The 27751-nt window shown below is 43.1% G+C and overlaps 1 protein-coding gene across 1 annotated transcript; it reads left to right on the top strand.

The window, feature by feature from the left end:
* Positions 1-8267: 8267 nt before the first annotated feature.
* Positions 8268-26340, top strand: NMUR2 (neuromedin U receptor 2). The gene is made up of 4 exons (XM_053377067.1): positions 8268-9170; positions 20174-20258; positions 21924-22049; positions 25331-26340. The coding sequence occupies exons 1-4, from the start codon at positions 8445-8447 to the stop codon at positions 25588-25590; spliced, it is 1197 nt and encodes a 398-aa protein (XP_053233042.1). The 5' UTR covers positions 8268-8444; the 3' UTR covers positions 25591-26340.
* Positions 26341-27751: the final 1411 nt, after the last annotated feature.

Below are 27751 nucleotides of genomic sequence, written 5' to 3'. Positions count from 1 at the left end.
CTGCCAACCTAGCAGTTCAAAAGCATTCTAGTGCAAATTGATAAATAGGTACTGCTGCAGCAGGAATGTAAATGGCATTTCCGTGCTCTCTGGTTTCCATCACGGTGTTCCATTGTGCCAGAAGCTGTTTAGTCATGCTGGTCACATGACCTGGAAAGTTGTCTGTGGACAAACGCTGGCTCTGTTGGCCTGAAAACGAATGAGCCCTGGAACTCCATAGTCGCCTTTGACTGGACTTAAAGCATCCAGGGGTCCTTTGCCTATTTTTTTTTTTAACCTTACTCTCACAGTTGCATGTTAAGAGGCATATTCAGTTGAATGTTTAGACACTACAAGGAAACACAAAGAAGAAGCAAGTCCACCAATTTGTGAAGTTGAAAAATTCTATTACCCACCCACCTCCCACACGCAATTTAGCTTGTAATATAGAACACTGTTCTGCACTATTTAAAGTTTGGGGTCCAGTTTAACGAATAATTCCAGCAAGTTCACCCGGTTCTTTTCTTCTAATCTGATGTTTAAAACACACACACACCATATACACCGAGATTTGATCTGATTGATATGCAGCCCATCTTTCCCCAGCTATTTCTCTTTAATGAGAGGGAAAAAATTCAAGTAGTGGAATCGTATACTTGCAATTCTCATATGGGCAGCAGATTTATAATTCAATTCTCTGTTTTGACAATGACTATTTATTTGAATATGAAATGAAGACATGAAAAGCTTCCACAATCATGGTTTCATGGCCCCAAAACCGAATTCTTCCCTGGGCTTTATAGATGTGCTTGAGGGCTCTTGGGCATATTTGGCATTCTAAGGATGTGGTTACCAGTCACAAAATGACTGCCATGCAGGGTGGGGAGGGGGTCATAGCGCAAAATAGGTGCCATATCTAAAGAGCAGGAAAAGAACCAGGACTGCAGAGTTGCATAAATATGGAAAACAAGTTTAAAAAACCAACCAACCAGGAAAACTATGAAATATGTAAGCCACCAAACATTTTCTAGGAATATCCTGTTTCAAACATGGCTGAGCCTGAGTCTGTATCAGTGCTTCCTTCCATATGAAACCCACTCCACACAGCATTACAATCTGCCAATGAAACCCTGTTCCAAGAACCATCACGTGTGGAATGCCAGACTAGCTTCAAGGGGCAGAACTTTTGCTGTGGTGGACCCTGTCATTTTGAGCTCCTTCTCTCTGGACATTTGGCTGACACAGTCTCTTCTCTCTTCCCAGAGAGGAGTGAAAATAAATAATATCTCTGTGCCTTCAGTAGTTAGGGTAAGCAAGATTTGGTTCCGTTGCTCCTGTTTTGCATTTACTCACATTTTTTTTTTGTTTCAATTATTCTGCTGTTCCAACTCTCAAGTTAGACTGTGGGGCTATTCATTTTCAGATATATTTCTAGATTTGAATTGTTCAGGCTACAAATAGCCATTGGAGCTGAAATGAGATCAGTAAGTATAGTAAGCAACTAAATAAGTAAAGGAAGTAAGAGAAAGCGTTGGAGTGGGGTATGGGTGTTTCAAAATGTAAGCATCACCACTGCTTCTGCCAGCAATGAGGTTTCCAAGCTAGTCACTTTGGAAAATGTTCAAATGTGGGTTTGTTTTTTGCCCAGCCCCATCTCAAAAATAGGCTGTCAAGATGTTTCCATAGATGCTGCTTCCTTCACATTTGTTTTGATTCTAGGCTGACAACTGGATGACCGGCTGCAAGCATTGATTGGGGGGGAGGGACCAACTTTGGCCCACAGGCATCCAATTGGTGACTGTTAACACTAGTAAATTCTGCTGGGCTCACTCCCCAAACACCTGTACATACAGAAGAAAAAAAATCAACAGGATTGCTGGTGTACCTGGTTGACAGGTAAGAAAAATGGGCACATTGATTTGCACATGCCGTGATAGCAGAAAAGGCCAGATAAAGAAGCCTAGAGGCAAGTAGGTAAACTGAGCAATGCCAGGAGGTGAAGAACAGTCAAAACATCAAGGGGCCATGGAGTACACGTGGGAGAACACACAAGAGAATAAGATTCCATAATTTTGGTTTTGCTTGTATGCATGGGGAGCTGTCAGATGCCTTATTCTTCTGAACACCAGTTGTTGGGAACCACAGGGGGCGGGTGAGTGCTCCTCCTGTGAGGAGCCGGCCCAGATGGTTCACCTGCCTGGTCCAGCAGGTTCTTCTTACATTCTTAACAATGTTAAGAGAAAGTCAGATAGGCTCACTTCACAAAAAGGAGTGTTGACGCTTGGGCTTTCATGCAGTTCTGCGACTTCTGGTAATCATCTGGAATACATGATTTATACAAAGATGCTCCAATGTCTGCAGTAGCCAGATGAGGTTGTACAGTGATTAGGTGCTGCTGTTGATGAGAGCCTGGATGCTTCCTCCTCAAATCATGTGCTTTGACATTGACAAATGCATTTATTCTCTTTGTTTAATCTGCACTTGTTTTCTCATCTGACAGTTCCATTAGAAATTCTCTGTTGGCTTCTGTGCCATGGGCAGATATATGGCACCAGATGGTCTGAAAGCACCTGGTATGGAATGGCTACTCACCAAAAATAAATAAATAAATAATGTTGTGTTTATGGGTGTGTTGTTGTTTTTCTAATATTGGAAGGAATAACAGCCCTCATGATTCAAACTTCTATAAACCAAGCTTAGCCTAAGTGAGATGGGGGGGCGGGGACTATTTTGCCTTGTGGACATTTTGTTTCACACCTGCTCATTGTCGGGTTTATATATTCCTTGCAGCCAACATAATAATTATTATGTTGTGAAAATTCCCTGTGATCTTTGGCTGAAGTAATACAGTGGTACTTTGGTTCCCAAAAAACTTAGTTGTCAAACAAATGGCTCCCAAACGCCGCAAACCCAGAAGTTAGTGTTCCGGTTTGTGAACGTTTTTCAGAAGCTGAATGTCTGGCGCGGCTTCTGTGGCTTCTGATTGAGTGCAGGAAGCTCCTGCAGCCAATCGGAAGCTGCACCTTCGTTTTGAAATGGTTTCGGGAGTCGAATGGACTCCCGGAATGGATTAAGTTCAAGAACCAAGGTACCACTGTGATAATAATAATACAATCATCATCAAATGGGTGTTTCTGACTGGAATGTACTGCTAGTTTGATCTGATGTTACAACACTGAGCAGCCTCACACTTCATTTTGTATTTTGTAACATTGATGGAGAAGTTTAATGGGGGTTCCTAGACTGGAGATACCTCTCCCACAGCTCTGCAATCAAATCCTCTAATTCTGTGGGATTTGCCATCCAGTGCATGTGAGCTGTGTGGAACCAGGAACATCTTTCCTTGGCCTGGAATTTGGTTTTGGTTGCCAACAGCACCCAGAAGGGTTCTTTTCGCTTTCACTCTTTCTGTCAGGCTGGCTGGAATGGCCAATGGGACAGATTGTTTCTGGGGAAAAGAGAAAACTATACTTGATCAGCTCTGTGTGCAAAGCCTTAGAAACTTTTCTTTCCTGTTTCAACTGTAAAGTCAGGGTACTGGCATTCGGTGTTGGAAAACTAGCCCCCTCGGGAGAGGCTGGCCCGTCTCCCCGGCTCCCGGGGCTTGTTTGCCGGTGATCTACCCTGGCTGGCTTCCCCGCAGTCCAGGAAGATCTTGATAGGCGACATCTCCCTGCATGGAAGATGCACACCCCCTTCCTCCTGCATACCAGCAGGAGAAAGAAGAAAGTCAGAAAGTCTGTTTTATCTACGGTTTATTTCTGACTGTGCAACTGTACAAAACATGTCTGTTCACTCAGACTTCTCTCCGAGCAAGTGCAAAAGACTTCCTTCACAAGAACAACAGGAAGGTCTCATATTACACAAAGAACAAATCCCTGTGAATTCCCTGTAGCTTCCGGTCTCACGGTCAGCTCCACCATGTGATGTAAACATTGAGCTGCTTGTTTGCAGCTGCGTAGGACTCATATCCCAACATTCTGATGTTTACCTGAAAATCATTTAAACACACAACTCAAGGGAATATCAACAAAACCATCAGATCCTATACATACACTTAATCAGAGGTGTTCATACTTTATGATAAACACTTATTATCAATGATAAACATAATGCATAACAATATTTCAGTATTTCCTCATGTGGCCTATAAGACACCCGAGCGTGATTATGAACCAAAATCAGGAATATTATAAATGTCACCAGGAATAAAGCTACAAGTTCCATTTTCTTTATTATTTTCGTTTGGAGGATAAAAATGCAATCACTGAAAAACATACATCTTTTTAGTTAGAAGTTATAAAAGAAAATTCACGCAACAGCCAGGAACCGTGTCAGAAAACCAAGAGCAGCAGTATGTTTGGCTCTCCTATTTCCTAAAAGCAAAAGGACAGAATCAATTTTAGATATAGAAAAAGGGCATCAATGAGGAACCAATAAACATAGAAAGATCCTCAGAAATAAGAAAATCCCTCTACCCCATATTTTGTCACACGGAATGGTACAATATCACAGGAGATAAACAAAGACAAACAATTCTCCAGTCAGGGTGTAGGCATAGATAGGAGTGATGAGCTCAGCAACTTGCAATATTTGGGGGGATACAAATGTACTGGATTGGACTTTTAACTAATATTTTTCTGTTCCCGGGCAAGTTGCTACACAAGCATTGCTTTCCTGCAATGAAGATTCAAGAACATCACACAGTTCTACTAAGAGGGTGTTTCCTTGGAACAGTCAGGTTTCTGATCTGTAATAAGCAGGGGAAAAAATGTTAGAGCCAAATTCTGAGGAAAATATTTTTTATATAAAAGCCCCATTAAATGACAATATCCAAATTTTACAACAACTGTCTTCCCAACAGGTGTATAAAAGCTTCTTCTTATAATGGAAGCCATTTTCATAAATTAAAGAATCCTAAGCAGATTGCCAGGTGAATGATGAACTGATGAATTATCCATCCATTTCCTCTTCGAATATAGTCAACAGGTAGCTCAATAATGGCTCATTATAGCCTTTTAAGGATTCTTTTACATTTGGGCCCGTTTTCACTGAAGAATGGTGAGAGCAAATTATTTGACAGCTAACATTTTAATGTCCCGATCACTTATAATAAATGCAGATGTTATTGTCCTTCTTTCAGAAATTTAGTCACTGTCTATTGTCAAATGTTAATCCTAGCCAGTATAGAGTAAATGAACAGCAAAAGTTTCCCTGTCAGCCTTCCAACAAGAATACCAACAGAACAGCATTTCTTTTTTACAAATTTATGTAAAAATAAAATTAAAAAATCAGGCAGGTTATGAAGAAAACAAATACTCTGGGCAGTCACCCCACTTTCTGCTCTCTCAGCCTTTGAGCTTAACAGGTTATAAATTATTTTTGAGAGATACAGTTTTATGAAATTATTTTCTCCATCATCATTATACTTGAAGACTCTGTTATCTTATCACTATAGCTGTCTTTAAAAAAAATACTGTTTTAAAAATCTAGGGTCTTAAATCATATTAGCTCCATGAAATGAAGCGCGCAAGGCATTCCCAAACAGGTTAGAATATTCACTTCGGCTACGCTTGCTGTTCTCCATTCTCTGAAATGCTCCAATCAAAATGCCTAAATTTTCTGTGACACATTTTTCCTTCCCACCATATTTTATTTAATTAGTTTTTGGTTGGTCTCTTGCGACTGAAAGAACTTTGGAAGCACAGGATTCCTTGCATCTCGTTTATGATATTCACGGTCTGAACTTTTCAGTTGCTTTTGTAATCCAATGATTACAAATGCAGAAGCATTTGTCTGAACTTCTAATAAATGCCAAGCTTCTTTTTGATTGCCAAAACCTGTCAGAAAGTGTACCCAGATTTTTGTCTCTGCTAAACACATGCATCTCTCCCCCTGTAGTGGGGCAGGGGGAGAGAGACCATTCTGATTTTTAACAGAATACCTAAGCTGATATCCAGGAGCAGTGATGTCTCTAAAGGTCATTATTATCTGGCTCAGAAAAAGAATTTGCCCAGCTCATAATGCTCTCAGAAGCATTCTGAATCAAGTTCCTTTCCCTTGAGGAATTGCTCTCTGGCTTTCAATGTAAAATGTTTTTAGCTTAGCAGATCAGGCATTAATTAGATCAGGCACTATTCACTGTAGGTGAATAGGCAAAAGCTGTGTAACATCAAGCCTTTTATTCTTGGGGAAATTATTGCCGATAGCTGAGAAACTGTATGAGCCACAAAGTTTTCATTTTTAAAAATGTTAAGTCCTTGCTCTCACTGATTGCTCTAAACTACACTGCCAGACTATTTGATACAGCATCCATTTTTTCCAGCAGCCCAGAGCACAATCAGAACAAGCCAACTTATGTCACTACGGCATGGTTTAAACAAACTACAGTTCACAGAGTTTCTCCATTGGAGAGAAATGAAGTTTATTTAGCAGGAAGAGCAGAACCTTTGATCTCTTTTTTGGCATAGTGAAGAAACAGGGTGAGGGAAGCACACAAGCCTATGGGAATTAGTATTCATATAGAATGGGTCCACTTCCTGGTGGGGCCAGGTTGTGGTCCGGCCACCTAGCCACTTCCCACAGTGTTGGGGCGGAACGGTATCCCGCATCGCGCTGGGGGAGACACCGGCCATGTCAGGTTGCCAGATGGCCAATCAGGTTGCTTGGTGGGGACAATTTAAGCCTTGGCACGGTTCTGAGGCAGCCTCGCACCACTTGGTTTCCGCCTACCTCGTAGCAATCATCACAACTTTGTAAGGTTTGGCGGTTAGGCATTGGAATAGCGGTGTGTGGGGGAGGGGAGGTGTGGCCACTACCTGCCCCTCCATGCCCCGTTAAAGGAATCCGGGGGTGTGGTTTTTGTCTGAAGCCTGGGGAGTGGCTAGGGCCATGCCACGACCCCAGCAGGAACCCAGGGGGGCTCGAGTTGATCCACATCATCGGGGCTCCCCCTACTGGAGGTTTACCCTTACCAGACTTCCTGCAAGGCAGGCAGGAGTCAGATATAGTCTGTTGATGCCAGTGCCTAAGCCAATACTGCTCACATTCTGTAACCAATAAAGCTGTGGCCTAAATTTTGCCCATTAACATTTAAGCTAAAATTATGTGTCCTTGTGCCTTTATTCTCCTGGGGGTGGCTTGGGGGGCCTTGACACGCAACAGAAAACCATGGATTATTGTTAAACAAAACAGAACTAATCATATGAAACTGCTTGGAGTTATTCTGATGCATGCCTATCTTAATGCTCATTTCCATTACCCAAACCACCTGACAAAAAAATGACAGTCCTAAACCAATTTGAAATACTCCCCACAAAATGTTCTGCATACCAATCACTTTGGAAAGCAACTTTCTAATCTACCTTGTTAGTTGGTGGGGTGTTTTTGTTTGCTTTGCTTAGAATTGGATTTTTTTAAAAAAATGAGCAACATTTATTCCCTTTGGTCAGAGATGAACTGAAGGTATGAGATCCCACACTCTGGATCACCAGGTCTCAGAACTATCCTCAAGGATAATGTTGTTGCTGTTATAAAAAATTGACACCGCATTATATGCAGCATGCAATTCTTGCCATTTTGCTGATTGCCTTAAAATACATTCCAGAGTTTCTACTTCCCCAGATCTGCACTGATATAGTGCTCTCATGTGGTGAATTTCCACCTCCAGGTGTGCACTGGTGTTATGTTAATACCGTTGAAACTGACTGATGCAGAGGACTGCTCTCTGCATAGATCTCTACAATGAAAAGCCAACCTATTGCCATGGTTTATTCCTCTTTGCTTAACGTTGAACACTCAAATCTATAATGGGAATAAACCTATAAACTGCAGTGTTTTAACACCACCACGCCAACTTACAGCCAAAATAATTCACTTTAACAAAACTTCTGATTGCAGCACACAGCCTGCACCCCCTCCCACAGGGACTCTTAGCCTCTAACAAGGTGAAGAATTTTACAGGTGACCTTACACCAAAGCTTTCAGATTCAATGCTCCAGTCTTCTTATCTTCTTTCCCTTCACCTTTACTCCCAGCTCAGTGACTGTAACTGTCAGGAAAGCAAAGACCAGCTCGATCAACATGTCATTTGATTCACGTAGCCAGCCAATGAGTATCTGGGAGAAGGGAGGAGCTTGCTATCGAAGGGACTCTTCACAAGTGAACAGTTAAAATAGCCAAGGCAGACATATACACATATCTGTCTTTACATATACACACACACACTTCTTTTCTCTCAGTGCCTTTATGCTTTTGAGTCTGAAAGGACATTCTCTCTCTCTCTCTCTCTCCTCCCCCCAGCACCTTCTCCCCATAATTTCTCTCTTTCTCTCTATTGCTCTATCTCTCTGTTCTCTTCTGTCCCATTTTTACTTGTAAAAGTGAGCCATCTGAAACAAGAAAATCTTGGACAATCTAGGTCAGACTGGAGCCGGGAAAGAGATTCTTCATCCACTATACCCGCAATGGATTGGATCACAAACATATCTTCAGGTATCTACCAAACAGAGGATGAAGTGGAGCCACTGATTAGAAGATACCTAAACAGCACTGAGGACTACCTTACCTTTTTATATGGACCCAGACGGAGCCATTTGTTCCTGCCTATGACTTGGATATATGCTTCGATTTTCCTAGTTGGAGTGTCAGGCAACCTTTTAGTGTGCCTGGTGATTCTCAGGCACCGCAACATGAAAACGCCCACTAACTATTATCTCTTCAGCCTTGCCATTTCCGACCTGCTGGTCCTGCTCTGTGGGATGCCCTTGGAAGTCTACGAAATGTGGAGCAACTACCCCTTCTTGTTTGGATTGGCTGGGTGCTATTTCAAGACGGCTCTCTTTGAGACAGTGTGCTTCGCCTCCATCCTGAACGTCACCACAGTCAGCATAGAGCGGTACGTGGCCATCATGCACCCCTTCCGAGCCAAGCTGAAGAGCACCAGGCGGCGCGCTTTGAGGATCATCATTGCCCTGTGGCTCCTGTCTGTCCTCTTCTCTCTTCCCAACACCAGCACCCATGGCATCGTACTGCAGTATTTCCCAAATCACACAGAAGTCCCTGGCTCAGCAACGTGTGCTGTGGTTCAGCCCATGTGGATCTACAACTGTATCATCCAGTTAAGCTCCTTCCTCTTTTACGTGCTGCCAATGAGTGTCATCAGTGTGCTCTACTGCCTGATGGGGATGAAAGTGAGTCCTGCATCCTCTTTTTGTGTAACTTTCTTTAATGGTCCATCTCATCTTAAATCATCTCATCCTGTACTTTAAACTCTTTAAAATTGAGCCTCTACTGGCTTACCATTATCTTTCTGGCAATGCAACAGAAGTTTAGATTCTGCCATGTGGAAGTAATGCTTCGGACATTCATTTCCCATAACCATTCATTGCCCAATAATTAATGGAAACCCATTTACCCGACCTATTTATGACTTTTAAAAATAACACACATATCTTCTTCCAGCACTCTTGCAACTCCTATTTCAGCCTCACCCTTTTTCACATTTGCAAAAGGATCCACGTGTAAGTTTGCTTTTTAAATCAACATTTAGCCAGTGCATGTTGATTTAGAATAAAAGTGCCATCAGTCAAAGAATATTTAGTACTTTTCATCTTTTTCTTACAGCCTAATCTCAAACAGGTTTATTCAGAAATAAGTCCCACTGAACTCAATATTGCCTATGAATGAGATCACACAAACATACCACATAACTGTACGATACAATTTCACGTGTGCACTTTTCAAGAAGGTAGGAAGAAGAGCATCTATGGGCTAATAATAAAACAACTGGCATGGATGCTAGAAAAAGGAATACCTGAGCTGAGTAAACAAACCAGAATGGTTCTGCTAAGTTTGCATTATCAATCACGCTCCTTCTTTACTGTTTGATTATTGCCACAAAATGATTCCCTCTGCCCTCATACAGGCAGAAAGTTATTATTTCAAAGGGATCCTACAGAAATTGCTTAATCAAAACCCACCATAAGGCTGTCTTGGTGTTTTACAACAGCATCAGACACTTTTCAGATAATAATCCTTTTAAAATGAAGTCACTTCTTGTGTTACAGTAAAAACCCACTAGGTCAAACCTTACACCAAATCCACAGTTAGGAGCTTTTCGGATGATTTGAAAAGGATTTTGCTTACCATTTCAGCCTTTTATATACAGATGCTTTATTCTTTATGGCGTATGCTCTTCCATTATGATATATTCTTCTGGCTTCATTCACAAAAGGCAACAGCAGTGGAATCATTGATCTAAACCTCACCTTTTGTGTTGATGCTGGTTCTGTAAGATTAAGGTGCACGTAAGTAGGGATTAATCCTATTATGTATGAAAGTATTGTTTTCCTTGCATGTCCAGCATCAAATTCATTCTGCACAGGCTTTCATCCTGACCTGTTCTGTGTGGAACAGGAAAATATGCCATTTCATTCAGAAAGAGAAGATAACACTTTGATTGTGGACTGAGATAATCACATAGAGTGCGACGTTTCTCTCTCTCTCTCTCTCTCTCTCTCTCTCACACACACACACACACACACACACACCCCCTAGCACCATATTTGTGTCCATTATGTTCTGTTTCACAACAAGCTTCTCTCTTTCTCTCCAGTTGTGAGGATTTGAATGCAAAGAAGACAAGAGATCCTGAAACCTTAGTGGGAAAGTAGGATTTCTTTAACCTGCAAGACTCCTGAAAGCTTTAAAAGCTAGACTGAGAGTAGGGATGGTGTAGAAGTTCAGTTCAGTTTGCATTTAAGGTGAACTTAGCTGATTCACACTTTCTGAAACAATACATGAAGTGAAGCAGAAAAAAATGCACTTCTCTTAATTTTGCAATGCAGATTCTCCAGGCAAGCAATGTGCACAAAAATGCATATATCATTGAATCGTGCTCCAGGCCCCTTCCAATTCTATAATTCTACGATTCTAAATGGCATGCAAAAATGCATTATGTCACAGAAAACTGCTGTGCAGAAATGTGCATATTAGGGGAGGCTGTAAGATCTGAGGCTGCTGAACAGACTCTTGGGTTGAGGTATTGTTTGGGGGGGGGTTACTGAGGGGAGGATGGTTGCTGTTGGTTTTCTTGTATCTTTATTTTTGGATCTTGTGATTTATATGGAAATTGTTCACTTTTGTTGTATATTTTTGGTGTTTTATTTATTGTTTATGACTACTTTTGTTACGTTTGTAATTTTGTGATTGTGATTGTCAAGCCACCTTGAGCATGGTTTGAACTGTGTGTGAATTCACATGAGGATATTTGGTTAAAGCAAAAATGCAAAGTGATATGGGAATGTGGAGAACTGAACTGAAGAATGGGAAAACAAGAAACTGAAAGTGACAGATTTCCCCTTGTTGACCCAGGCTCTTCTGTGATAGTCATGTTCTAGTTGAGTTATGGAAGATTCTGACCCGAGCTACCTGATTTTACAGTTATGCCCAGGAAAAAAACAGGGAATATTTGTGCAGCTATTTGTATTCCAGGTTGGAAAAAAATGAAGTAACCTTACAGAACTTTCTTCACCCATGTCCACTAGAAGTTAGGGCTGGGGGTTTTCCCCTTTGGTGATTTGGAGAGAGCCAAGCAAAATGAGATGCTATGTGTCAGCCTGATTTTTGTTCTTTAAATAGCAGTCATGGGGACTCCAATGAATCATAGAATCATGATTGTACACAAAATAATGTGTACGAAAATGCATATACTAAGGCATCCTTAGCTAGCAGGACCAGTAGTCAGAGCTGTAGACCAACAACAGGTCGAGACCAAAGTTTGAGAAACACTGTGCTGAGGTAAAGTGTCCATAATAATGCATTTATTGGTGAATATAATGCACAAAAATGCTTTCTATGTGGGGAAATTTGCAAAAATGTGCATATTAGGCAAAAAAAACATGCAAAATTGTGTATATTCAGAGAAACTGGCAATAAAATGCTGACTGATTTTCATGAGGACTTAAAAAAAACACCCAACCTCACACGGATGTGTAAATGTGGAGAACTGAACTTAAGATTTGAAAAATGAGAAACTGAGAGAAACCAAAATGGACAGATTTGTCTATCCCTAGTAATCACTCATTCCCCACCAGCACGCTCTAGCATTCAACACACAATGCTTCCATTAATTAGTGGAGGTTGGGGGGGGGCACAGAAGGACAGAAAGCCTTTTAACATACAGCTCTCAATCATATAGAAACTAATTGCAAATGAGTTATTTTCCTCCACTGGCAGAAAAACAAAGTGACGCTGACAATCTCAGTAAACTTATAGGGAAGGAAGAAGGCATGAGTTATGTATTTAGAACTTTTGCTAATCAGCAACATTGATATCCCAGGACATTATGTAACAGGATTAGGGCTGGTTGCCATTTCCTTGATTATTCCGTTATTGATCATGCCATTTGCTACCAATGGGAAAATGCAACTGAAAAGTGTGAGTTGAGCAAATGACTAACAGAACCATGCATAAACACCCTACAAGCAAATCAGGATGCATGCTCATTTTTATATATCCTCCTGGCAAAGAAATCAGAATATAACCAGTAGCAGTCGGTGGGGCAGAGCAGGGTGGTGTAGCATTGCTCACCTGGCTTCCCAAAATAGAGGTTGCTACTGCGAGATGAGCGCCACAACCCCAGAGTTGTCCATGACTGGACCTAATGGTCAGGGGTCCCTTTACCTTTTTACTGGTATCTGATAGGGATATGGGAAGGGGTGCGACAGCAGAGAGGTCAGTTTGGTGCTGGCACAGTGGCAGAGCCAATCCAATACTTATTCTGCTGTACCTCCATTGCATCCCTGCTTCCTCACCTAGCCCTGACCCCTCTCCCTCTCAGTTACCAACAGTGACCCCCACACTGGGAAACCAGGTGAGCAACACTGCCCTGCCCCATTCTGCTCTGCCAATCACTACCAGATTTATTCTAACCCTTACATAAGCTTTGCCCAGTAAATACGTCATCTGGATGATCCCTAAGTGCATTAGTGATTTCCATGAGATTGTACACATTGTTACTACAAAGATATTTCTGATGCAATTCATGAAACTGAAATCCAAGTCAATTTGTTTCAGACCTCAGAAATAGTCAATTTACACTGCAATTCCATGGAAGTCCCAATGTGTTCATAGCAGTAGGTATTTTTAAGATTGCACCCTTAAGTGTAAGTGTACAGTCTTGGAATCCTACCAACTTCATGTGACTTTATTCAGCTAGTGGCATGATAGCAGTTTTAAACTGTGAATATTATAAATCCCAAGAGTTTTGCTGCAAGGAATGCAGAGTAATAATAAAAAAGTCATATAGTGTTCACAAATGCCTGAAGGTTAATTGCAATATGGGACTATGTTTTTATTTAATAAATATGTAGGCAAAAAGATAATTTTTCCTATGGAGCATTTTTCAAGTTTACTGCCATGCTACCACAATAAATACTCCATGGCTTTTGCTGGGGTGAAAAAAAACTTTCAGGCAGAAAAGGCCAGCCACTGAATCATGTAGCAAAAATAGCAGCCATTAGTTGCTTTGCATGTTAAAGCAGTAAAAATATATTACCAAACAGAAATGAATTTTGAGTATATTAAACACTGGAAGACTGTGATGTGTTGAAAAATGACAGAAATGATTTCATATTGACCACAGCTTAAAAGCTCATAAAAGAGCTTTTATGAGCAATAAATCCTACAGCATAAAGCAGGTGGAGACAAAGACAGAGCCCACAGAAATCATGGGAAACCTATATTGTGCTTCCAGATAATAGGCTTATCTACACTTCATTTTGGCCATTTTTTGAAAGTGCAGCTTTACTTTACAATAGTCTGCCTATTAGATCCAGCTGCCTGCTTGCTAAAAGCTACAGAACGTTTTGCTTTCCAAGCTATTAATTAAAAACACTTATCATTGCAAAACTCAATAAGAATGCTTTGCCATCTGATTAGTAATTAATCACCATTAGTAATAGCAAATAAATGTCTTTCTATTGCACCTTGTTTTTGCTCAAGTATTCTCGTAGGTATTAGGTAGGATTTGAGCATATGTTTAAATTTGATTTGGTTTTGTAATAGATCACAGCTACATGGTGGGCGTGATTCAGAATAAAATTAGTTGTGATGAATATTGCGATCCCGGAGCATAGAATCATAGAATCATAGAGTTGGAAGAGACCACAAGGGCCATCGAGTCCAACCCCCTGCCAAGCAGGAAACACCATCAGAGCACTCCTGACATATGGTTGTCAAGCCTCTGCTTAAAGACCTCCAAAGAAGGAGACTCCACCACACTCCTTGGCAGCAAATTCCACTGTCGAACAGCTCTTACTGTCAGGAAGTTCTTCCTAATGTTTAGGTGGAATCTTCTTTCCTGCAGTTTGGATCCATTGCTCCGTGTCCGCTTCTCTGGGGCAGCAGAAAACAACCTTTCTCCCTCCTCTATGTGACATCCTTTTATATATTTGAACATGGCTATCATATCACCCCTTAATCTCCTCTTCTCCAGGCTAAACATGCCCAGCTCCCTTAGCCATTCCTCATAAGGCATCATTTCCAGACCTTTGACCATTTTGGTTGCCCTCCTCTGGACACTTTCCAGTTTGTCAGTGTCCTTCTTGAACTGTGGTGCCCAGAACTGGACACAGTACTCCAGGTGAGGTCTGACCAGAGCAGAATACAGTGGCACTATTACTTCCCTTGATCTAGATGCTATACTCCTATTGATGCAGCCCAGAATTGCATTGGCTTTTTTAGCTGCCGCGTCACACTGTTGGCTCATGTCAAGTTTGTGGTCAACCAAGACTCCTAGATCCTTTTCACATGTAGTGCTCTCAAGCCAGGTGTCACCCATCTTGTATTTGTGCCTCTCATTTTTTTTGCCCAAGTGCAATACTTTACATTTCTCCCTGTTAAAATTCATCTTGTTTGTTTTGGCCCAGTTCTCCAATCTGTCAAGGTCATTTTGAAGTGTGATCCTGTCCTCTGGGGTGTTAGCCACCCCTCCCAGTTTGGTGTCATCTGCAAATTTGATCAGGATGCCCTTGAGTCCATCATCCAAGTCGTTGATAAAGATGTTGAGTAAGACTGGGCCCAAGACAGATCCCTGTGGCACCCCACTAGTCACTCTTCTCCAGGATGAAGAGGAACCATTGATGAGCACCCTTTGGGTTCGGTCAGTCAGCCAGTTACAAATCCACTGAGTGGTAGCATAGTCAAGACCGCATTTTACCAGCTTCTTTACAAGAATATCATGAGGCACCTTGTCAAATGCCTTGCTGAAATCAAGGTAGGCTATATCCACTGTGTTCCCTTCATCTACCAGGCTTGTAATTCTGTCAAAAAATGAGATCAGGTTAGTCTGACATGACTTATTTTTCAGAAATCCATGCTGACTATTGGTGATCACAGCATTCCTTTCTAGGTGCTCACAGACTGTTTGCTTAATGATCTGCTCCAGAATCTTCCCTGGTATTGATGTCAGACTGACTGGGCGGTAATTATTTGGGTCCTCTCTTTTCCCCTTTTTGAAAATAGCGACAACATTTGCCCTCCTCCAGTCTACCGGGACTTCGCCTGTTCTCCAGGAATTCTCAAAGATGACTGCCAGTGGTTCTGAAATCACATCTGCCAGTTCTTTTAATACTCTTGGATGCAGTTCATCTGGCCCTGGAGACTTGAATACATCTAAACTAGCCAAGTATTCTTGTACTATCTCCTTAGTTATTCTGGGCCGTGTTTCCTCTGCTGAATCATTTGCTCCAAATTCTTCAGGTCGGGCATTGTTTTCCTTATGGAGAAGACTGAGGCAAAGAAGGCATTGAGGAGTTCAGCCCTTTCTGTGTCCCCTGTTTGCATTTCACCATCTTCTCCTCTGAGTGACCCCACTGTTTCTTTGTTCTTCCTTTTGCTACGAACATACCAATAAAGGCCTTTTTTGTTGCTTTTAACCTCTCTAGCAAGCCTGAGTTCATTCTGTGCTTTAGCTTTTCTGACTTTGTGTCTACACGTGCTGGCTATTTGTTTGAATTCCTCTTTGGTGGTTTCCCCCTTTTCCATTTTTTGTACACATCCTTTTTTAATCTTAACTCAGTTAAAAGTTCTTTAGATAGCCACCCTGGCTTCTTTAGGCATCTTCCATGTTTCCGCCTCATTGGTATTGTCTGAAGTTGTGCTTTTACTATCTCCCTCTTAACAAACTCCCAGCCATCATGAACTCCCTTTCCTTTTAGTATTACTGTCCATGCGATCTCACCCAGCACTTCCCTAAGTTTTATGAAGTCGGCTTTCTTAAAGTCAAGAAATTGAGTCCTAGTATGCTTGGCTGCTCCTTTCCGCTGTATAGTAAACTTCAGAAGAGCATGATCACTTGCGCCTAATGATCCTTCCACTTCTACCCCACTAACCAAGTCAGCAACATTGGTTAGGACCAGATCTAAAATGGCTGTTCCTCTTGTTGCTTCTCCCACTTTCTGGACAATGAAGTTGTCTGCAAGGCCAGTGAGGAATCTGTTTGACCTTATGCTCTTGGCTGAGTTTGACATCCAACAAATATCCGGGTAATTGAAGTCCCCCATTCTCCATATATCTGGAGCGCTGATATGGATCTTATACCAGTCATAGGGTTGGGTCAAGACTGGTCCTACAATGGTCCCTGGGAAGGTGTCCTGAAGAATGTTTTAGAATACCACTTCTGAGGGTAGACACCTTGGTCTGACCTTGGAAGAAGATATGTGGCCTTCTCTCTGCTGTGGCAGAAACCTCAGCCACCCTTCTCTTGCCAATGTCTGAGATCCATTGGGGGGGGGGTTAGAATCTAAGTGGTGAATATCAGGGTGCACATGATACAACTGTACCAAGAAGTAGCATGAGCCCAGCAAGGCATTGGCAAATGATGGTTTGTTTTCCTTTGGTTTTCCTCTCTCCCGTTCTGGATTACCACCTGCATTAGTTAAATTGTGTCTAGCTACAACCCACAATCACTGGTGCATAGAAACATGGTTAGGACCAGGTTTTAAGGCCCATTGGAAATATAAAACTGAATTAAAATCAAACCAAACTTCTGTATTGCAGTGTTGCTGTTCTCAGCAGCTTTTGGTGGTGATATACATAAGAGAGACAGGATAGAAATTAAAATAACAAATGAACAATAAGAATAAATAAATTCTATTTGTCCATGCATGCTTGTACCCCACTTTTCACCAGAGGTTTCATAGAGGCAAGATATTCTAGGATAGATTTTTCCCCACTCAGATCTCCTTTGTGTCCTCCACCACCCCCTGCTATACACTCATTTTTTCAAGCACCATGGAAAAGTTTAACTGTAAGTACATCTTTCTGTATTGGAAAGAAATGAAGTTTAAAAAGCACAGAACAGATGCCTCCGCAATCTATTCACCAGAAAATAAAATGCATACAGGATCTTGGACAGGGATTTTCACACTTTCTTATAATGCATCTCATTCAGCTAAATAAATAATAATTTAAACAGCAATCTGAACTTGTTCAAACCATAATCTCTTGCCATTAAATTCAGAATTGAGCTAAACCTTTTCAATTTTTGCTTTTCTTTGGCTGGAGTTGAATCCAGGCTAATTTAATAGCATTCAGTTCCTATTAGTCATGACTAACTTCACAATAACTTCAGTAGAACCCTCAGTCCAAGTAACATAGTCTGGACCCAACCCATTGTGGCAGTATAAAGTGAATTTTATTTTCATTTTCAAAAATTACTTGCCACCACATCAATAAGAGGATTGTGGGAAGCAAGGGATATTAGTTTTTCCGGTTCTGTAAATTTTATTGCATTTAGCTAACTGCTGAAGCTAAAACTCCATTCAGACATTGGAATCCATCTTGCAGGGATGCGTCTGCTATTTCTGCCGCCTATTGTCAGCACCCTTCATGAACCAGAGGCATAACTCCTGAAGTGGGGAGCGCCCCCCCCCAGTCCTTGCATGATTCAGAACCTTGAGACGAATGGGCTTCTGACTGCAGATGGTTGCTTTTGACTCAGTAAGGTGATGAAGATGGTAATGGGCAGGGCAGAGCTAGCCTGCTCACCCCTCCTCTCTCTGAAATGATTCTGATCACATGTGGGATTGGAACACCCAAATGGAATTTCGTGTTCATGGAACATTGTCATTCTTCTTACATGCAGTTTTAGAATATATTTGATATGGTGCTTCTTATTGCTCTCCCTTCTATTCCTTATCAATTTGTGGGTGATGTTGTGGTTCGATGACCCGACCCCCGCGAAGTGAAATGAAGACACAAGGACAAGTGATATAAGGTTGATGGGCTAGAAAAGGCCACAACTTTATTGATTACAGCAATGAAAAAGGTATTGGCTTAGGCATTGGATCGAAACAAGTGGGTTTATTTACCAGTAGGTGGAGCCTGTTGATGCTAATCCAACTATAGGCTCACCCCTGCTGTCACCGAGGGTCGTGCCATGGCCTCCCGCCAAGCAGGCATCGGACAGAATACACGACCGCCAGATTCCTTTAACGGAATACCCCTAAAAATTGAAGGCATAGGCGATGGCCACACCTAGCACTTCGACACACAACACATTATTCCAATGCCTAACCTACCCACCAATACCACAAAAGTTGTGACGATTGCTATGAGGTAGGCGAAAAAACCAAAAAGCCTAATGCCAAATGGAAAAACTCCTACCAGGCCCCCCGGGCAACCAGGGCGACCAACCTAAGGTCCATAGCAAGGCCAATGACCTAAGCCCTAACTAAAAGGGAGTGGAGGGTGGGTGACTCACGACGGGACGAGGAGAGGAATGAGGCCAGGGAGAGGCTGGCGCTGCAGCAAAAGGCTGCACCTGGTTGGGTGGCCATCGGGGTTGGGTGAGCGCCAGCCAGGTGAGCTGGAGGCAGGGGGTGACGCCCCCTGCTGGGCGGTGCTCGGGCTCCCGCCCACAACCACTCCCCTCTCTTTCAGGGAGGAGAGTCTTTTTTGCTTTACTTGGCTTTCAGCTGTTGGCCTGAGTGATTTTGAATCTTTTGCACATTCTACACATGTGATGCCCCTTTCCCTGAGTTCATTGTCTTTATCCTGTTAATAAGATTCTGTGTGACGCTAGGGGTGTGGAGCACAAATTGGCACAATAAACCTCTGGCTCTTTCTGAGCTAATGCACTGCTGGAGGAGGTGAAGATCCCAGTTCGCTGACAGTCATTTTCAAAGTACCAGAAAATGGCTTTCTTGGCTTCTCTCTGTTTCTCCTGACTTTCAGAGTTCTCTCTCTTTCTAAGACTTTTTGACAGCACTTTAGTAATTAAAAGGGTAGCTTTCTTAACAAGCCTTATTTCACTGCAAATCAATGGTAGCCTAGGCAAGAAATAGTATAGCTTACATCAGTACATGATGTCCTTTCTTTTGAAAGCTCCAGAGCTGATGAATACACACACACAGGGTTACCAAAGAACCCACCCACTCCCCATTTCTGGTGCCAAGCTGATGTCCATGGATTAAAAACAAAGGAACACACTAAACTCCATATATATAACACCAGTGGTTCTGGCAAGCAAAGGAGTTCAAATTTAATGTTGCCATGAGCCTTCAGCATGCTTGCTTTGTCTGGTTATCTATATGGGTGGAACACCCCTGTTTTCTTGGTTGTACATGTTGCAGGATGGGACATTTGTGCGTGTTGTGGACTGGACAAGATTCCATCGGAAGAACTTTCTGATAGTAAGAGCTGTTCAACAGTGGAACAGACTCCCATGAGATGTGGTGGACTCTCCTTCCATGAAGGTTTTTAAGCAGAGGTTGAATGGCCATCTGTCATGCATGATTTAGCTGAGATGCCTGCATTGCAGAGGGTTGGGCTAGAAGATGACGCTTGGGGTCCCTTCCAACTCTACAATTCTAGGAGTTGCTAACTTAGTGCCTCCAGATGTTGCTGCACTGTAAGTTCAATCAGCCCCTGCTAGCAGGACCAATAGTCAGGAATAATGGAAACTGAAATCCAACAATGTCTGATTGCAATATCCTTAACTGTACACTACAGGCGATCTTAACTGTACACTACACAGTATTCCAAATGTGGTCATGCTTGTTTTTCTACATGTTGTTTTATCTTTAACAATACTTTCCACCAGTTTTTCCAGGACAGGCTGATTTTCACTGATGTTGTTAGATCCATTCCTACAGCAATGTTTCCTGACTTTTTCTCCTCCAATTACCAGCTGAGAGGAGACTGTTCTTTGGAAGTAGATGAAATGGGAATTAATGTTAAAAGACCATCCAGAAAGTCTGTCACTAAGATGTTATGTAAGTAACAAATTTGTGCTTTGCATTATGAATGAATGTGAGGCAGGCCAATGTATGATAATGTATTTTAGGATAAGGTTACCAGACGTCCCTATTTCCCAGGGACATTTCCCAGATGGCAGTCAAACGTGGCAATCCCTCTTTGCACTGCATCCCAGCACTTTTAATCAGAGATGCAGAGTATGTATGTGCAGTGTATTTCAGGAACCAAGCTAGCAACCAGGGAGTAAGTCCCCTCAAATTCAATGAGGTTCATTGCTTAGTACAGGGGTAGTCAACCTTTTTATACCTACTGCCCACTAATGCATCTTTCTTGATGGTAAAATTTCCTTACTGCCCACCAGTGCTCAATGGAAGGAAGATTCAGCTTGTGCCGTAGAACCCCCTACCGCCCACCTGGAATCCTGAAACGCCCACTAGTGGGCAGTAAGAATCAGGTTGACAATCCCTGGCTTAGTAGATGTACATTGGGTTGCCGTGAACCAGGACTTTCCACTTCTGCTTGTGATTAATTTTGAAAAAGGACTTGGAAGCTTCCATGCAATTACAGCCACAAAGAACTGTACAAAGCAATTTTGACCTCTTTCACACATGAATAATTATTACTTTAGCAACAGCAACAATAGTGTCACTATATCTTGCCCAAGGCAACCCAAAGTGACTTACAACCAATGAATACATCTGGAAAGCATTATGCATGTGTCTGTCTTGATACCATTAGGTGCAAGACTCCTTTGGGACTCTTGCACTTGTGGGTGAGATAGATCTGGTGTCTATGCAGGCACACGACTGATTTTTTTCAAATCTACATGTAGACCAAGCTCACCCACAGATACAGGAGTCCTGAGAGAGTCTTGCATCTCGTAGTTACATTATGTGGCAGATGCTAAAATAGGGATGGGGCAGAATCTTAATTCAGTTTCCACTTAAATGTGATTCACACTTCCCAAAACAATATGCTGTCATCCTGCGGCTAAGTGATATGTACATAAAAGCACGCAGCATGGTAAAGTATGCATAAAAGGCATATATTTGTGAAAACAATATCTAAAGTGCATTATGTTAGGGAAAATGTTCATACTAAGATAAATTTGCCTAACATGCTGATGAATTTTCATGATGAGTTCTTTTTAAATCACAAGCTGATGTGGGAATGTGGATAACTGAACTTAGTATTACCAAAAAGAGAAGAAAAAGAACGATGAGAGATCAAAATTGACAGATTTGCCCATTCCTCTGATTAAATAATAAAATGTCCCATGAGAAGCAGTGCCAGACCTTGAGTTTATACAGCCCCATCCAAATTTGCACTTGCAATGGCTTGTCTAGAGTTCACTTATTCTAAGTAGAATGTTCAATAAGAACCAGTAAAGTATTTATTTCCACTTGTAAAATAACACACTGATTTAAAATATATATCAATGACATACTGAAGCCTGATATCAGTGTAGAATCAAACTTTTATTGTAAGCTAATTTCATCTTGTATGAGCAAAACAGAAAAGAGGAAAGTAAATGTTAAAAATGGGGGGGGAATGATATTTCTGTTTGATTAAAGTGGGAAGCTATCTGAAGTATTCATTTGCTTTCTTGAATCACCTGGTTTGATGCAGTAAAATAGCAGCCTATATGTCTTGCTCTTCCCTCATTCTTCTCTCTCTGACAGTTGTCCTAGTAATCGTTTTTGGCATATGCTGGGCTCCGTTCCACACAGACCGACTCTTCTACAGCTTTGTCGTAAACTGGACAGAACCTCTTGCCAATATGTTCAACTTAATCCATGTGGTGTCAGGTAACTTTCTCTTTGTCTCACAGTTTGTTCAGCACAAGCAAAGCGTCCCAAAAGAAAACTCTGATGGTTATGTTGAGTCAGAATGACATAAAATGACCCTCTGATAAACCAATGAAAACTATCATTCAATAAACTGAGACTTGGAAAGAATGTTCTCCAGTGAACATCAACTGCTGAATGAAAATGTGTTTTCTTCCTCCCTTCCACACTACAAAGGGCCGTGGGTCAGGCAAAAGGCAGTAGCAGACAGTGGGGTGAAGTGGGGTGCTCACCTGACCTCTGGTCACCCATGTTGCTGCTGCATACCAGGGCAGAGAGGTGGTGTGGTGGCAGGGTTGGTGCAGTGCAAATGCACTAACAGGAGCACAGAATTAGCTCCTCTGGTACATTTGCAATGGGCTATCCTGGTATGCAGCAGTGATGCAGGTGACTGAAGTCAGGGTGGACTTTGGTTTTTCAAATTTCAGCAGCGCCCTGTGCGAGGTCAAAATTCAGTCCTTGCCCCATCTCTTGTCTTCCATTTTGCTCTATCCATTGCTCATGCTCCATGCTCAGTGCAGCAGAACCGGTCATGCTGCCCTAAACCCACCTCTGATGATTGCCACCACTCCACTGTCCACTACTGGATGAAGGTTCAAGCCTTTCTTCCTCCAAAGTCTGTGCTCCTGTGCTATTGTAGGTGGGGGAAGCATTATATTGCAAATCAATACAAATACTCTCCCTCTCCCTCCGTCCTTGATAGCTTAGATGTGACTTAAAGACCATAATATAAATCTGTGCTAAGGTTCAGAAAACAGAGAAGGTGCAAAGGTGCCACAATGCTAGTTGCTTGGACCTGTATCTTTAAGAAAAGCATGACTTCTTAAGGCCATCGTGACCCATACTCAGCATTTTTACTCATGAAAATAAGCAAAACCCATTATTATTGCTACTAGACCACCTCTAATATAGACGGGATAATAAACAAAATGTTCTCTTTGCTGATTTCTCAGCCAAGCAAGGGATCTCAGTAGAAAGTACAAGAAAGAAATAGATAGACAGATAGATGTAGATAGATGTAGATGATAGATGATAGATAGATAGATAGATAGATAGATAGATGATTAGATAGATAGATAGATAGATAGATAGATAGATAGATGATAGATAGATAGATAATAGATGATAGATAGATAGATAGATAGATAGATAGATAGATAGATAGATGATAGATAGATAGATAGATAGATAGATGATAGATAGATGATAGATAGATAGATGATAGATAGATAGATAGATGATAGATAGATAGATAGATAGATATAGACAGATGATAGATAGATGATAGATAGATAGATGATAGATAGATAGATTAGATAGATAGTTAGATATACAGTGGTGCCTCGCAAGACAAAATTAATTCGTTCCGCAAGTTTTTTCTTCTTGCGAGTTTTTCGTCTTGCGAAGCACGGTTTCCCATAGGAATGCATTGAAAATCAATCAATGCGTTCCTATGGAAACCACCTTCAGACCAGGTCCCGGGACAGTCTGTCCCCCGACCTCTTCTGAAGGCTGGGGGGGGGGACAAGGGCTTTTCTTCCCACCGCCAGCCTTCAGAAGGCTGTTCTGAAGGCTGGCGGTGGGAAGAAAAGCCCTTCTCCCCACCTCCCACCCCGCAAGCTCCGGGGACAGGAGGGCTTTCCTCCCGACTGCCAGCATTTTAAAAGCCCCCAGGACAGTGGAGACTTCTCCGCTGTCCCGGGGGCTTTTAAAATGCTGGCGGGCAGCAGCGCAGCGTTCGCCGCCGCCCGCCAGCTTTTCAGATCGCCCCGGGACAGCGGAGAAGTCTCCGCTGTCCCGGGGCTTTTAAAATGCTGGCGGGCGGCCACGCAGCGTTCGCCACCGCCCGCCAGCATTTTCAGATCGCCCCGGGACAGCGGAGAAGTCTCCGCTGTCCCGGGGCTTTTAAAATGCTGGCGGGCAGCAGCGCAGCGTTCGCCGCCGCCCGCCAGCATTTTCAGATCTCCCCGGGACAGCGGAGAAGTCTCCGCTGTCCCGGGGGCTTTTAAAATGCTGGCGGGTGGCAGCGAAGCGTTCGCTGCCGCCCGCCAGCATTTTCAGATCGCCCGGGACAGCGGAGAAGTCTCCGCTGTCCCGGGAAGGCAGGCGGGGGGAGCAAGGACTTTTGCCCCCCGCCGGCCTTCAGAAGAGGTCCAGGACCTCTTCTGAAGGCCGGCGGTGGGCCAAAGTCTTTGCTCCCCCCGCCTGCCTTCAAAAGCCGTCGGGATAGCGGAGAAACGCGCTGCGCTTCTCCGCTATCCCGGGAAGGCAGGCGGGGGGGGGAGCAAAGACTTTTGCCCCCCCGCCGGCCTTCAGAAGAGGTCCAGGACCTCTTCTGAAGGCCGGCGGAGATTTCCCTATGGGCTTTCTTCTTGCGAAGCAAGCCCATAGGGAAATTCGTTTTGCGAAGCACCTCCAAAACGGAAAACTCTTTCGTCTTGCGAGTTTTTTGTTTTGCGAGGCGTTGGTCTTGCGAGGCACCACTGCAGATGATAGAAATTCTTGTTGTAGGTCCAAGGGTTTATAAGCACCTAATTACATTACTGCTGAAGACACAATGCAAATACATAGGGTGCAATAACCGCCAGCCGAGCAACTCTAGTATTTAGTGGAAGTCCATTATGATGGATGAATACCAGATACACCACAACCATGACAGATGAACCCTGTTCGTGCTTCTTGCTTGTCTGAATGGAGGATAGAGTGCTGTGTGTAACAAAGCATTCATTGCTCCTCGCACTTTTGCCTCTGGCACCAGTCATTGCTGGCATATGAGAAGGGGGGGGAAGGTTGCTCAGAAGGAAATGCGGCTCTTGAAGTTTCGCTACTCCAGCTTTAAATCACACACACACACACTCCTTAATTTATATATAATTAGGCAGACCTGTCTTTGAAAGACACAGGTTTGCTATCAGCTGTCATGTGGTAATTTAGGTTGGTCCCAAGGTGTAGCAGATCATTTTCTTACAAGCTTTGAACATAACAGCTCCTTTCCCTTAACTGCTTTGTATTCAGACTGGAGCACTGTAATCTCTTTGACAGCACTGCAATAATTTTTGTCTTGGAGAACAAGTGCAGCTAATATATCTAAAAAACATTGCCTTTAATTAGGCAGAAACAGGGTCTGTAAATGCACCACCTGATAAGACTAGCCTTGTTCCTGTCAGCCAGTTAAGCTGAGCAGAGGAACTATAGCTCACAAGTTGTCTCCCTGTTTCTTTCTGCTGTTTCCCCTCTCCTAGGCATTTTCTTCTATCTGAGTTCTGCTGTTAACCCTATAATCTACAATTTGCTGTCCAGGCGTTTTAGGATGGCTTTCCTGAGTGTCATCTTTCCTCAGTGCAAACACTGGCACCCCAGACACACTACCAGTCGCCTCCCATCCCAGCGGAGCATCTTCATGCTTGGGGAACTCAATGTTGCAGGGTCTGCAGAAGAAAGAAGCCATCCATATCCGCAGAGGTCGTCTGTCTGCAGCTCTCACCTGTCTGGCGGTCTGTGACTAATGTGACCTTTGGATGTCCTCCCAGCCGCACGGGAGCTACTTATCCATGACCAGCTCTTGCACAGCTGAAAGATCATATGAATGACCCAAGTGTGTGGTTCTTTGCTGTGAAATTGGCACAGTACCAGAAGGAGCAGGGCTCGTTCCATGGGAGAGGCTACACAATCAGGCCCCATCCACATGGTTTCCCAGCTGTGCAGGAGATGCTCGTGCATAAGGGCACCTTGTTGGATGCTGAAGGATGAGGCCCACATGAGAGATGTGAGGAGAAATAGAAATTACACTTCCTTTTGAGGAGATGGGGGGCTTTGGGGAGCACCCTTTCACCCTACAAATTGTCTTTCTGTTGGTGTTCATTCTACAGCCTTCCCGGGTATCTATACTTCCAGAAAGTCCTCTTATGGCCTCATCTGGGCTTTCCTGTAAGTGTAAGAAGCTAGAGGAGGCACCTACCATGTCTTTGACAGTTGTTCACTGTTATTTTTCCTTTTAAAGAAATCAGTGCGGAAAGTGAGTGTGTTTTTTAAGAAAGGAATGAATAAATAAAAGGAAGCTGTTCCTTTAAAAACAAAACCAGCAAGAGCACCAGTCTCAGACACCCGGTAGCCAGCTTCTGCAACTTCTGGTGCTTCAGTTAATTCCCAGGGGAAAGGCATCATGAGGTAACTCATGCCATGGAGCTATTAAGATCAAGTAGCGCCAGCATCCAGAGAGGTTAGAGACTGCTGGAAGAAAGATTGAATAGAAAAAAGGTAAAAGACCCCCTGGACAGTTAAGTCCAGTCAAAGGCAACTATGGGGTTGCGGCACTCATCTCGCCTTCAGGCCGGCCAAGGAACCCGGCGTTTGTCCACAGACAGCTTTCTGGGTCATGTGGCCAGCATGACTAAACCGCTACTGGCACAATGGGACACTGTGACAGAAACCAGAGCGCACGGAAACGCTGTTTACCTTCCTGCCGCAGCAGTACCTATTTATCTACTTGCACTGGCATGCTTTCAGACTGCTAGGTTGGCAGGAGCTGAGACAGAGCAATGGGAGCTCACCCTATGACGGGGATTTGAAATGCCAACCACAGAGTAGACCACAGTGCTACCCATGTCCCTACTGAATAGAAATAAATATATATGCACAGCACCTTCAGCCAGCTTGCAACAGTAAGGTAAGCTCTGTCCTGCATTCACCAGTGTTATAAATACAAACTAAAGACATTCTAAAGCACCCTGAAAATGGGACAGAATGACAGAAGCTTCTTTCATGGGAGAAAATAAACATTTCAAGAGATCAGAGGACATTTTTGAGGACTGTATGAAATTTTATCCATTACACTGCAATGACTGTCTCATCCCCTTATCCATATTCAGTAATTATTGTGATTCAAATCTATCCCTTGCTTATTTTTTTTTATATTTAAAACATTCCTAAACTGTCCATCATCCTTTCAGGAAACGAAGGTAGGGGTACAACATGTTCCAATACAACTAACCATAATAAAGCAACTGATAAGGTCACGTGATCAATTAAAATTTATGATAAGTTCATTTGCCTGGGTAAATAAAAATTTTCTTTGTCTGGTGCCTAAAAGATTGCAGGGTAGATACTGGTAACAGTTCCAGAGTTAGCTGCATGGGGGCCCGGAACGGTGGCCATGCCGTGCACCCGGGGGGTGGGGCGAGCTGCGGGGGAGGGCGGATCCGCCACACAGGGTGATTCATGGGGCGATCGGCAGTGGCGGCGGGGTGATTTGCCGGGCAGGGCAATCCACCACGATCCGCTGGGCGGGGCGATCCACCGCACAGGGCAATCGGCAGCAGGGTGATCCGCCAAGCACGGGGGCTGTGGGGCAAGCCCCCCGTGGTGTGCCTTTTTGTCACCCCTCTCACGGATGGCACCCGGGGCGAACCGCCACCACCTTCCTAAGCCCCTGACTGGAAAAAATCTCTTTAAGAAAGCTCTTTAGAAATCTCCATAACTGAGACACCAGAGCTAAAAGCTCCTTTGGAGTAGGATAGTATATGCAGTATAGGAGGTGCCTGGGGAAGAGCCTCAGCTGAAGATCTAAAGGCAAATTCAGACTGAGGTGGGAAGGGGTGCTCCTTCAGGTATCTGGATTAGTTAAAACTCAGGTTTAGTTTGCCTAAATGAATAAACAACATGCT

The sequence above is a fragment of the Podarcis raffonei genome, chromosome 2, assembly GCF_027172205.1.
Source record: "Podarcis raffonei isolate rPodRaf1 chromosome 2, rPodRaf1.pri, whole genome shotgun sequence".
In the NCBI taxonomy this organism is placed as follows: Eukaryota; Metazoa; Chordata; class Lepidosauria; order Squamata; family Lacertidae; genus Podarcis; species Podarcis raffonei.
Note: the sequence above shows the minus strand (reverse complement) of the source record. Positions and strands in the feature narration are given on the sequence as shown.